This window comes from Schistocerca piceifrons, chromosome 1 (genome assembly GCF_021461385.2).
Source record: "Schistocerca piceifrons isolate TAMUIC-IGC-003096 chromosome 1, iqSchPice1.1, whole genome shotgun sequence".
In the NCBI taxonomy this organism is placed as follows: Eukaryota; Metazoa; Arthropoda; class Insecta; order Orthoptera; family Acrididae; genus Schistocerca; species Schistocerca piceifrons.
Genome location: NC_060138.1, coordinates 291,042,764 through 291,055,226, shown reverse-complemented (window position 1 = coordinate 291,055,226; position 12,463 = coordinate 291,042,764). Strand labels below are relative to the sequence as shown.

Below are 12,463 nucleotides of genomic sequence, written 5' to 3'. Positions count from 1 at the left end.
AGTTCTTACCACTTTCACAAGGTCCCCAGTGTTTTAGTCGAATTGAGGGTTGCTCTTCAAATTTACTAGCATCTGCTTTCAACTGACAAATGGAGTCATATGTCCTGTTATTTGTCCCGCATGCTTCACGTGAATCTTTACACATGCACAGAGACTCAGGCTCATCCTGTGAAAAGAATTTTGTAATTATAAATCAGATCTTTTATCCAGTGAAAGCCAATAGATGATTTAGAAAATTTAACAGAAAAGTCATATGCATTGCTAAGTGTACCTTTTTACAAAAGGCATTTTTAGTTCATTGTCAAGGTACAATAGAAGTGCTTGAGCAAAGACAGAAAGAATGAGTATTTATATCAATGTTTTAGCACTTAATAGCATGAAAGCATAAATCTCTGAGTTTCACTTTCTTCTTAGGAGAGATACAAAAGAATTTAATTAATGAATGGCAATCCTGCAGATTGACATCATCATGCTGACAGATTTTCTATGTGAAACGTTTTTCAATTGTGTTTCCACATGATCAAAATAATAATTGACAGTTACTTCAAATATACACACATGTGACTGCACAGAATGTCTTTAGCAGAACATTGAGACAAAATCTCATGGCTGTTCAAACTGTCTCAGCCCTATTTCTTTCCAGACTTTTGGCAAACTGTTATTCTCTCTTACCTTTTTAGTCAAGATTAGCCACAATGATAAATCATAATGCAATTCAGAAGTTGTCATAGGAAGTTCATCAGGACATTAATGTAAAAACACTGAAATTGCAGTTCATGATAGAGAGCTGAGACTACGAACATACAGGAAATAAATTGAGGAGGAAAAGTGACAGTAAGAGATGAAGAGAAAGGTACAACAGAAGGTTGTGTATCAATACTGAAAATAATTAAACATTTAAGATATTAAGGAAAAAATGAATGAAAATCAGAGACACATGGAGATGTTTGATTAGACCTAGTGACACGATTTATTAATTGGACAGGATGATGATGGCTAAAATAAAATATTAAAATATTGCGAAATTTTCGGTGTAAAATTATTGTGTAGCAGAAACAAAACGTGTCTCATTAGATTTATTGCACAAGGTCTTTTGCATAACTTCCCAAAAAAGGCAGCTGAGATATTCAAGTCTTTCTCCCCTCTCACTAGATGAGCATTCTCGACAAGAGTCAAGAAACATTTTAGGACAGTGATTCAGGATTAAATTTGTGCACAGTAACTACAAAATAAATCATGAGCTTATTGAAAACTTGAGAATTCATTTATTGTTTTTCTTCTGATCTGGCTTTCAGTCAGTCTACACTGTGGAAGCTACTGGTCTGATAGCACATTCCAAATGTGCAAGGCTCATCTTTTCTTCATTTCTCCACTTGTAGTGGTATTACCATGACTTGGGCTTTTGATGTGGAGTCATTAGCACTTCTTATTGCAAAAAGTAATTGAATAAATTCTAGGCTCTACTTGTTCCTTCTCAGTGATGATTCATACTAGCCTCTTGATATTGCCATGCTACTGCAAATTTTCGGCAGTTGCTATCCTTTATGTGTTGATCACAGTTCTACTTTGCACTGCACATCATTTCAGCTTTTCTGTGACTTTTTAAATATGGAACTGGTCTGTCCAAAATAATTGTATAACACTGTTTTACAAATTTTATGTACGGAAACCATTCGTATACTGATTATGTTTCATGTAAGAATAAAATCTGTGGCCTCGTATATTTGAATTATCAACTTTCTCAAAAAGGCAAATGTTTACAAACAAGGATGGTAGATTTGTCAGTTTGTTTATTGCAGCTGCTCTTGAAAGCCAATGTACAGCAGCCTTACAATGCATCACAAAAAAGTAATAATACAATTTTTGAGAAGAAAGTAGAAATTATAGTCTTCTGTTACATTCTGTAACTCAAACAGCTGTTGGTGTAGTTAATCTTGAATCAAATATCTGAATGTCTGTAAACATTATTGCCAGCATAAGCCAATCGTTATTCACATTAATATTATAATCCAGTTCTATGCTTTTTTACAGTTCTTAAACATCTTCATGTTTCTTCATCTTTCTTCTTTTAGTTTTGGTCATCTGAGAACCACGTTAACACTCCTTTACATGCATCACCCAACACCGGTACATGCCTTGTGTCTGTGAGATACACATTTAGTTAACTGAAGAAAGTTATGTTTCTGATTTCCCAGGTCAAAAAGTACACATACATCAAATTAAGAACGTTATTAATTAGGTAAATTAGGTACAAACTTTTAGTATAATCTAGCTCATAGAAATTCAGTCCAAAGAGTTAAACCTGGCTAGTACTACTAGGACTAGTAAAAAAGAAACAAACAGAAAAAATGTCCCTAACAACACCTACTTTTAAGAAATGTCAACCTGTATTACTTTCATCATCGTCATGATGAATTTTACAGTTAACTTGTACAAAAATAGTCACAGTGTTGTAGGCATAAATATTGGCCACATCATTTGCTTGCATATTTGGTTTTAGTTTCATCGCCCCAGCATGGTTGGCAGTGCTTTCATTTGTCGGCTTCTGTATCTGATGTTGCAGAGTTGCTTGAAGTTTGTGGTACTTGATCTTGAAGAAGCTCTCAAAGATGTAAGACCATAGGGCATGACAAGCGTGTGAGCTGTGATCACCTAATCTAGTGATTCGTTATGAGGTTGTGGGGATGTAGAATCACTGGTTCTTCCCCCCAATAATATCACTGCCCTACTGCAACAAGAACAACTGTATCTTTGCCAGATCAGTTCTCTTAGTAAGTGCTCTATGCTATACACATTGTGGATACTCCGTGAGAATAAAAGTATTCATAGTAAGTGATGGGAGTGCAACTGATTATTCATCATCGTAATTACCATGCCCACTCCCCTCTACCTAAAAGCTCTTTTCCCAGTGCACTCAGGGAGTTGGCACGTTTTGTCCATTCCCCAGGCAAATGACTAGGCTGTTTGTACCAGCTACGTATAGAATGATGTGAAAATACGGCCATCTTCTCGTGCCTCTTTGGACACTGTAAGCAGAACACATTTTGTCAAACAATGTCCATACCAAGTTTATGTTACTATAATATGTAATCATTTCTGGTTTTCTTTTCTCCCCACTTCCTTCATCAATTGCTCCCTCCAAATCTATATTGGACATCAAGAGTACATTCTTTTTCTTGTGTGGCACATATGAAACCACAGTGCACTCTTTATTGAAAGCGGAGGTTTGCGTCCTCCCTTGGGCATGGGTGTGTGTGTTTGTCCATAGGATAATTTAGGTTAAGTAGTGTGTAAGCTTAGGGACTGATGACCATAGTAGTTAAGTCCCATAAGATTTCACACATATTTTTTTTATTGAAAGCAAAAACCTTGGAGAATGCCTCTCTCTTTCTCAAATCCTTATTTCTCTTGGAATTTGCATTTGTTCTTTTTCAAAGTTCCCACATAGGATAGGCCGTATTTTGTTAACAAGGTATAAAGCAGCGTAAAGTCACTGAACCAGTTGTTAGCTGACATACACTGAAGCACGAAAGAAACTATGTATAGGCTCGCTTCAAATTCTATCGGGCAGATGGATGTGTATGGGTATGGAGACAACCTCATGAATCCATGGACCCTGCATATCAGCAGGGGACAGTTCAGGCTGGTGGAGGCTCTGTAATGGTGCGGGGCGTGTGCAGTTGGAGTGATATGGGACCCCTGATGTATCTAGATATGACTGACAGGTGACACGTATGTAAGCACCCTGTCTGATCACCTGCATCCATTGATGTCCATTGTGCATTCCGACGGACTTGAGCAATTCCAGCAGGACAACACAACACCCCAAACATCCAGAATTGCTATAGAGTGGCTTCACGAACACTTCCACTGGCAACCAAACTTCCCAGTCATGAACATGACAGAGCCTATCTGGGATGCCTTGCAACATGCTGTTCAGGACTGATCTCCACTCCCTAGTATCCTTACGGATTTATGGACAGCCCTGCAGGATTCACGGTGTCAGTTCCCTCCAGTACTATTTCAGACATTAGTAGAGTCCATGCCACGTCGTGTTGCAGCACTTCTGCGTGCTCACTTGCGCCCTACATGATATTAAGCAAGTGCACCAGTTTCTTTGGCTCTTCAGCGTATCGCATCTTGACTTACTAAGTGGGGCAACCAGGCATTCAACAAAATCCACAGACCTGGGAAGGGCCATAAGGTTGCGTGCTTGCGTAGATTTTGATGTAAAATACATGCTTGAATCGACATCAGCAAATATTTTATCTCCATATTTAGCTGGCTTCGAACAGATGTATTGAATAAAGTTGTACCTACCTCTAAAAGCCTACAATTTCTCATCTATGGCGACATCTTCTACTACTTGATAACTCACTTTCCGTCCTTGACGAATTTTTCAAAAATGTCGCTGATAGTGGCAAGGCGATGGAGTGTCGTTCGCTCTTCCCAGTTTGCCTGTCATCGAATCTTAGAGTTTGAAGTCAGAAACGAAACCTTTTGATGCCCATGGTGAAACGGAATATCTCAATCTCGAATCCATCACCAGCCCAATAAATATTAAAGTTACAGTTTCCCTGCTTTATAAATTACAGCAACGTAGAGAAGTTTCATAAATGCTTTTATCTCGGGTTCGTCGGTGTTTGTAGCGTCTCTGATACGTCAATAATTGTGTCAGATGCTATTAGTATATTGGTTAGTGAGTATTACAACTATTTCTAACATGCCGCCATCGGATCAACAGTCTGTTTTCCAGTATGGTCTATGACTCTTTTTGCCTTTGCTACTGGGCCTGGGAGCTGTCTTATCAGATTGTGTTTACCTGTCCTCTTTTGTGAGTAAGATGTATTTCTCCATGAAACTGAATCCAGTGTTTATCTTTCTTGGTTTTTGAGGTAAGCATAAGAGGTCTCATCGTCTTCACAATCAGGTGACGTGTTTGAATCACTTTGTTCAGTGTCAAGAGTTCTCTTCGCGTTCTTGAACGCCTTCTTTGGCATCAGTGTCGGCTTCCTTTTGTGGAACCTCTGGAATGAGGTTTCATTTTTCTTCAGGAAATGAAGCTAAAGAAGGTAGACTTACTTCGTCATCACTCTGGTCAAAGTCATCAAATAGATGTTGGTGAATTTGCCAGATGTCTGCGGGGTTACTGAAAGCATACTGTACTGATTTGTCGCCATTTTGAACCTAAAAATGAAAAATACTGGGTTTCGGAAAAACGAATTATGTGCGAGTAGCTTGGAGAAAATAGGAGGGTAATATTTAAAAGCACTTACTTAAAAACACACGACGTATCTGTCACATACAGAAGTAAATTAATCGCCTACAGTGGGTGAAACGCAAGGCAGCGCTTGACTAACTCGTTGAGGAACAAATGCTTGAGGAATAGGAAAGAGGAAGACAACGTCGCCCTCGCGCGGCTAAACCTGTAATCAGACACGCTCAGCCGTGTAGTGAGATCCATAGCGTGTAATGGAGCGTCGAAACTGGACTAAAGCCCCGAAATGCCTGTTGTCATAAACAAAAATATATATTAGCTGAGGAAGCTGAGTGGTACACAAAATAAGAAACGAGCTACTGAACGATAAAAGGAAGATGTCGTTCAAGCTATATCAGGTAAGGAACATTTTGTTAAGTCTGGAAATGCAGATCTGAACCAGCCGATCGCCAGCAGTAAAATTAACAGTCAGGATAAAATTTTAACACAATTTATTGAAAGCGTTAACAAGGGTGAATCGTGTAGCGACAGTGGTGGTAGTATTAGAAATGGGAGTGACATTGTCGTTGGTGTTGATGCTGAAGTCGCATTAACCCTTTCAGACCCTCAAGCCGTAATCGCGATAGGCTACAATCCGACCTTTATCAAAGTCGGAAACGTGATGGTACGCATTTCTCCTCCTTACACGAGGCATCACAACAACGTTTCACAAGGCAACGCCGGTCAACTGCTGTTTGTGTATGAGAAATCAGTTGGAAACTTTCCTCATGTCAGCACGTTGTAGGTGTCACCCCTGGCGCCAGCCTTGTGTGAATGCTCTGAAAAGCTAATCATTTGCATATCACAGCATCTTCTTCCTGTCGGTTAAATTTCGCGTCTGTAGCACGTCATCTTCGTGGTGTAGCAAATTTAATGGCCAGTAGTGTACATAAACGATCTGGCAGAAAGGGTGGGGAGCAATCTGCCGTTGTTTGCTAATGATTCTGTGGTATACTAGAAGACATCTTCGTTGAGTGACTGTAGGACGATACAAGATGACTTAGACAAAATTTCTATTTGTTTTTGTGGTGTCACCGCCAGACACCACACTTGCTAGGTGGTAGCCTTTAAATCGGCCGCGGTCCGTTAGTATACGTCGGACCCGCGTGTCGCCACTATCAGTGATTGCAGACCGAGCGCCTCCTCACGGCAGGTCTAGAGAGACTTCCTAGCACTCGCCGCAGTTGTACAGCCGACATTGCTAGCGATGCTACACTGACGAAGACTCTCTCATTTGCCGAGAAGATAGTTAGCATAGCCTTCAGCTAAGTCAATTGCTACGACCTAGCAAGGCGCCGTATTCAATTGATATTTATCATATGAAGCATGTATCATCAAGAGCGATGTTCTACAATTATGGATTAAAGTATTCCAGAAGCTACGTACTTTTCTTTATAGCATTCATTACGTATCCTGTTTCAGACCTCACACCAGCCTGCGTGAGTTTAAGCGCGTGCCTTTCGGCTTCCTCTCATAGTGTCTAGGCTGTCTTGTCTAGACACAACAGTTTTGATAAATGGCAGCTAGCTCTTAAACCACAAAAAAGTAAATAAATGCGGGTGAGTACGACAAACTACCTGTAACATTAGGATACAACCTTAGTAGTGTCCTGCTCGACACAGTCACGTCGGTTAAATATCTGGGAGTAGAGCTGCAAAGCGATATGAGATGGAACGACCATCTGAGGACTGTGGTTGGGAAGGCGAATGGTCGACTTTCGTTTATTGGGAGAATTTTAGGAAAACGTAATTCATCTATAAAGCACAACGTACACAGGACTCTAGTGCGCCCTATTATTTAGAACTACTCGAGTGTTCGGGATGTGCTCGAAGTCGGATTAGAGAAGAACATCGAGGCAATTCAGAGGCTGGCGACGAAATTTGTTCGGTAGGTTCGAACAACACGCAGCTATACAGAGGTGCTACGGGATCCCTCTTTTGAGGCAACGCGACGTTCTTTTCGAAGACTACTACTTAGAAAATTTAGAGAACCGGCATATGAAACTGACTGGAGAACGATTCTACTGTCACCAACATACATTTCGCGTAAGGATCACGAAGATAAGATATGAGAAATTACGGGTCATACGGGGGCATATACAGAGGGGTCCAAAAAAGTGTATCCACTGTTTAAAAGTCCATAACTGGCAAACTAATTAACGGAGTTTTCTCATCTTTGGTAGTGTAATAGTTTGTAGTTCCGGCAATCGCCACACAAGCGTTGTACTGCGTTGTTTTGTTTTGTCAGATGACAGTCGCCAGATACTGTTTTGTTCTTAGTTGCACCTAGTTATTCGAGTAAACATGGCTAGCGCAAGGCTTACATTCGATGAAAGGAAATCTGTTTTGAAGTGATATTTTAAGTACGAAAACATTAATGAGATTCAACGGCAATGGCGAAATGAGTATCAAACAGAGCCACCGTCACGTTTAACGATTCGTCGCATTCGAGACAAATTTGAGGCCGAAGGCTGTGTTAAAGATGTACACAAACAATTATCTGGACGACCTGTAACAGTAACAAGTCCAGCTAACTCCCGTCGTGTGTTACAGCAATTCACTCGCTCACCACAGAAGTCTGTGAGACAGTGTGCCCGTGAAACTGGAGTGAGTCGCTCAAGTGTTCGGCGAATTTTGAAGACAGCAAAGTGGAAGTGGGACCGATGACCGTAGCATTCTGGTCCCTCCAATCCCACAAACCAACCAACCAAAGTGCAAGTGCTACATCCCACGATTGCTACACGCAATGAACGAGGACGACCCAGATCGTAGAATGGGGTACTGCGAGTGGTTTACTAACATGGTGTACAACGAAGAAGAGTTTGCAGAGATGATTGTGTGGTCTGATGAGGCACAGTTCATACTCAATGATACAGTAAATCGCCACAATTGCATCTACTGGGCCGCCGAAAATCCGAACGTCCATGTAGACAAAGCCGTGAATTTGCCAGGAGTAAATGTGTGGTGTGGGTTGTCTTACCGGGGCTCGATTGGGCCATTCTTCTTTGACGGCACAGTTACCGGTGAGGTGTACCTTCAGAAGCTTCAGATATCAATTTTACCTGCCATGCGAGGCTTGTATGGAGACTGAAGAGTTTACTTTCAACAAGATGGTGTCCCAGCCCACTACCAAAATCGTGTTAGGGCGTATCTCGGCGAAAAACTACCAGGAAGATGGATAGGCCGTAGAGGTGCTGTGGAGTATCCACCACGTTCCACAGACCTAACTCCTCTGGAATTTTACCTGTGGAGAACACTAAAGGACGTCGTTTATCGACAAAAGCCACGCACATTGGATGAACTTCGAGAATCCATCGTACATTCATGTGCAAATATCCAACTGAACACGTTGCAGTCAGTAGTTCGTGCTGCAGTTCGCCGGCATCGTTTGTGTATGGATGTTAATGCTGACCATTTCGAACACCTACAGTGATATCTTTAAGTTGGACTTTAAGCTACACTTTCACCAAAAATGAGACAACTCCGTCAATTATTTCACAAGTTATGGACTTTTAAACAGTGGATACATTTTTTTTGGACCCCTCTGTCGATAGTCGTTTTTTCCTCGCTGTCTTTGCCAGTGGAACAGGAAAGTTAACGACTAGTAGTGATAAAGGGTACCCTCCGCCAAGCACCGTATGGCTGCATACGGCGTATGTATGTAGTTGTAGATGGGCTTTGTATGCAATTTCGTTTACAGGTGCACTGCGCTTTCCCAATCCCTTCCCACAAACTTAAGTCTTCCACAAACGACGTCGGCATCACAGAATGCGTGAACCGATTGCCGGCAGCTAAATTGTCGCTGACGTAAGCTCCCACCTGCTATTTCCGCCCACGACAGTGGCGCGCCGTTTTGAGACGCACTCTCCGCCTTTGACTGGAGTCGAGCGAATGGGTTTGTCGGAAGTGGGCGGAGCATGCGCGCCAAGTCACCAGGCGCGGACTGGAAACAACTGGCACCAGTGTTGCATTTCAGACATTTTAAAAATAAGTGCGTCCTGTCACAATTCTGTACCAGTTGCACGTCAGCCTTGGTTAACTCATTGCTCCTGATCCTCCAACACGTTTCTTTACGCATCATTTTCTTTCTCGACTATAATATGTATACTTTCACGCCAGGCATTTTCTTCACATGTAACTGCCATTTATTGAGTAGTGTCTCATAAATTTACAGTGGTTGTCTCCTGAAGCAGCAGACATAAAGTCTTATGTTTGTCATATTAACAGAATTTTCCGTCGGTTCTTGGTAGAACAACATTATAATAATAAATGAAAAGCACCAGGTTGCTTTTGTTCTACAATATTATTTTTATTGCTAACCAGTTTTCGGCTTACAAGGCCATCTTCAGGCATTTACTGAGTATTATCACCAAAGAAGTTAAATGTTAGCAGACAACACTGGAAGAGAAGTAATACATCTAGAGTCAAGTAGAAACATACAGTGAGTAACATCTTTGCAATGAAATAGTAAAAACTGAACAGTACATAAATGACAATGGAGTTGACAGGAAAACCTTTAGCACAATATAAGAATAACATGCCTACATAACGGTATCTATTGATAAACAAAACTATTGAAATAAGATAAACTTAGTACTAGGCAAGGCTGCATCAAGAGGTATGAAACATGGAGAGTGATACACAACCAATTAAAAAAGAAGAGACAGTTGTCAATGTAAATACAGAATACACGAAGAACTTAAGCTATATCAATACGATAAACAGAAATTAATAAATGCAGGAAAATTGAGGTGTTTGAGGGAACCTACAGTTTGGGAGTGTGGTGGTACTGCATTTTAACATTGACTTTATAATCAAAGCAGTGGCTGTATACCAGTTTACATTAAATAAATGAGCAAAGTAAAATATGAACAGTATTTGATGAGACAACTACAAGGGGAGTTAAACATGGACAGTAATACAAGTACAAGTTAAAAGCAAACCCTTAACTATTGAAACTACAGCATATGTGGAATACAAAGACTACTGCAACAAATAAAACAACTTAATGACTACAGGAAAATGGGAATATGTAGGAAGAGAGGGTGTGGGAAGTAATGAACAACAAAGATGATTATATGAAGTTTAGGAGAGGGGAAGTGTTGAGTTGTGTCTGGTCATTTAGGATGGGATCTGGACTGTGAGGAAGATGTTTGTTAATTTCCAGGGCTTCCAGCAGGTTGAGTTTATGGCCTTTGTTTGCTAAGTGAAGTACATGGGACACTGGCTGGTAGTTGTGACCCTCACTCAGTACATGCTCAGCAAATGCAGAGTCTGAATTCTGCAACCTCCAGCTGCATTCATGTTCAGCCAGCCTAGTTGATAAGTCTCTGCCTGACTGACCAATGTAAAATTTGTCACAATCAGAACAGGTGATTTTGTATACCCCACTGTTGGCTAATAACTGGATCTTATCTTTGCTATTAAAAACACACTGGGCTGTAGTGTTCCTGACATAGTAGGAAACCCTATACTTGCTGGATTTCAGTGCTTTGGCTATAGTCTGTGATACCTTACCTAGAAATGGTAGAGTACACCATTTCTTGCAGACAGTGGATGGGGAAGCAGGTGGGGCATAGAGGAGGTGTATAATTTTCCGTTTTTGTTTCCTGTGCAAGATGTGGTCAATAAGAACTGGATTGTAGCCATTGGCTGAGGCAATAAATTTTATTGTATCTAACTCTGCTTTAAAATCATCTCTGGACATGGGGATGGATATGAGACGGTGTACCATTGAGTGGAAAGCTGCATGTTTGTGAGCTATGGGGTGTTGTGAGCAAGAAGGTATTACTGTGTCTGTAGTTGTTGTTTTTCTGTAAATTTTGAAACAATGTGTGTGTGTACTGATGTCAATGGTGAGATCTAAGAAGTTTATGGATTTGTTGCCAATTTCCATAGTGAACTGGATATTTTTATGTTGACCGTTTAGGTTTTTCAAGAATGTGTTGAGTTGTCTTGTAGTACCAGTCCACATACACGGGACATCATCTACATATCTAAACCAGTATTTGATGTTTGCACTCAAAGGTTCTGTTTTTAGAAAATTTTGTTCAAAATGGTCCATAAATATTTCAGCCAACAGTGGACTAAGAGGGGAACCCATAGCTAAGCCATCTAATTGTTTATAAAGAGTGCCTTGGAACTGGAAATAGTTCTGTGCAAGGCAGGTCTGTGTGGCCAGTCTCAAGTCATTCAATTCCACAGGATTGACATTAGACTTGTGCATCAGCTCTGTCAGAATGTCTATACATTCTACTACTGGTATGTTAGAAAACAAACTGCTGACATCAAAGGATACTAATTTATCACTGTGTGAGACAGATATACCTTTTAACTTGTTTACTAGGTCCACAGAGTTTGAAATACTATGCTTTGGTTTAAATTTAGTCTTGCTCTTAATTAGGACATCAAGTTTACTGGCTAGTTTGTAAGATGGAGCAGTGAATGATGATACAACTGGACGAATAGGAATATCTTGTTTATGCAGTTTAGGAAGGCCGTACATTCTAGGAGGCATTGGGTTCATATTAGTTAACAGTTTTACTTCAAATTCAGAGAATATGCTTTTGCATGAAATGATTGCATATTTAACATCCTCTTTGAACAATTTAGTAGGGTCTTTAGGACAGACTTGGAAGCCTGTGCTATTCAGAAAATCATTAACTTTATCCACATAATCACATTTGTTCAAAAGCACAATGCTGTTGCCTTTATCAGATTTTGTGGCAACGAATATGACGTGCTACAGACGCGAAATTTAACCGACAGGGAAAAGATGCTGTGATATGCAAATGATTAGCTTTTCAGAGCATTCACACTAGGTTGGCGCCGGTGGCGACACCTACAACCTGCTGACATGAGGAAAGTTTCCAACCGATTTCTCATACACAAACAGCAGTTGACTGGCGTTGCCTGGTGGAACGTTGTTGTGATGCCTCATGTAAGGAGGAGAAACAAGTACCATCACGTTTCCGACTTTGATAAAGCCGGCCGGTGTGGCCGAGCGGTTCTAGGCGCTTCAGTTTGGACCCGCGCGACCGCTAGGGTCGCAGGTTCGAATCCTGCCTCGGGCATGGATGCGTGTGATGCCCTTACGTTAGTTAAGTTTAAATAGTTCTAAGTTCTAGGGGACTGATGACCACAGATGTTAAGTCCCATAGTGCTCAGAACCATTTTATTTCGACTTTGATAAAGGTCGGATTGTAGC

General features: G+C 40.8%; 1 protein-coding gene across 1 annotated transcript in view; it reads right to left on the bottom strand.

Moving 5' to 3' along the window:
• The window catches only part of LOC124794242 (insulin-like growth factor-binding protein-related protein 1), a 154,791-nt gene that overhangs the window by 55,378 nt on the left and 86,950 nt on the right, over positions 1 to 12,463 (bottom strand). The window contains exon 2 of the mRNA XM_047258082.1: positions 10 to 166. Coding sequence (XP_047114038.1) covers positions 10 to 166 — 157 coding nt within the window. The remainder of the gene's footprint in view (positions 1 to 9; positions 167 to 12,463) is intronic.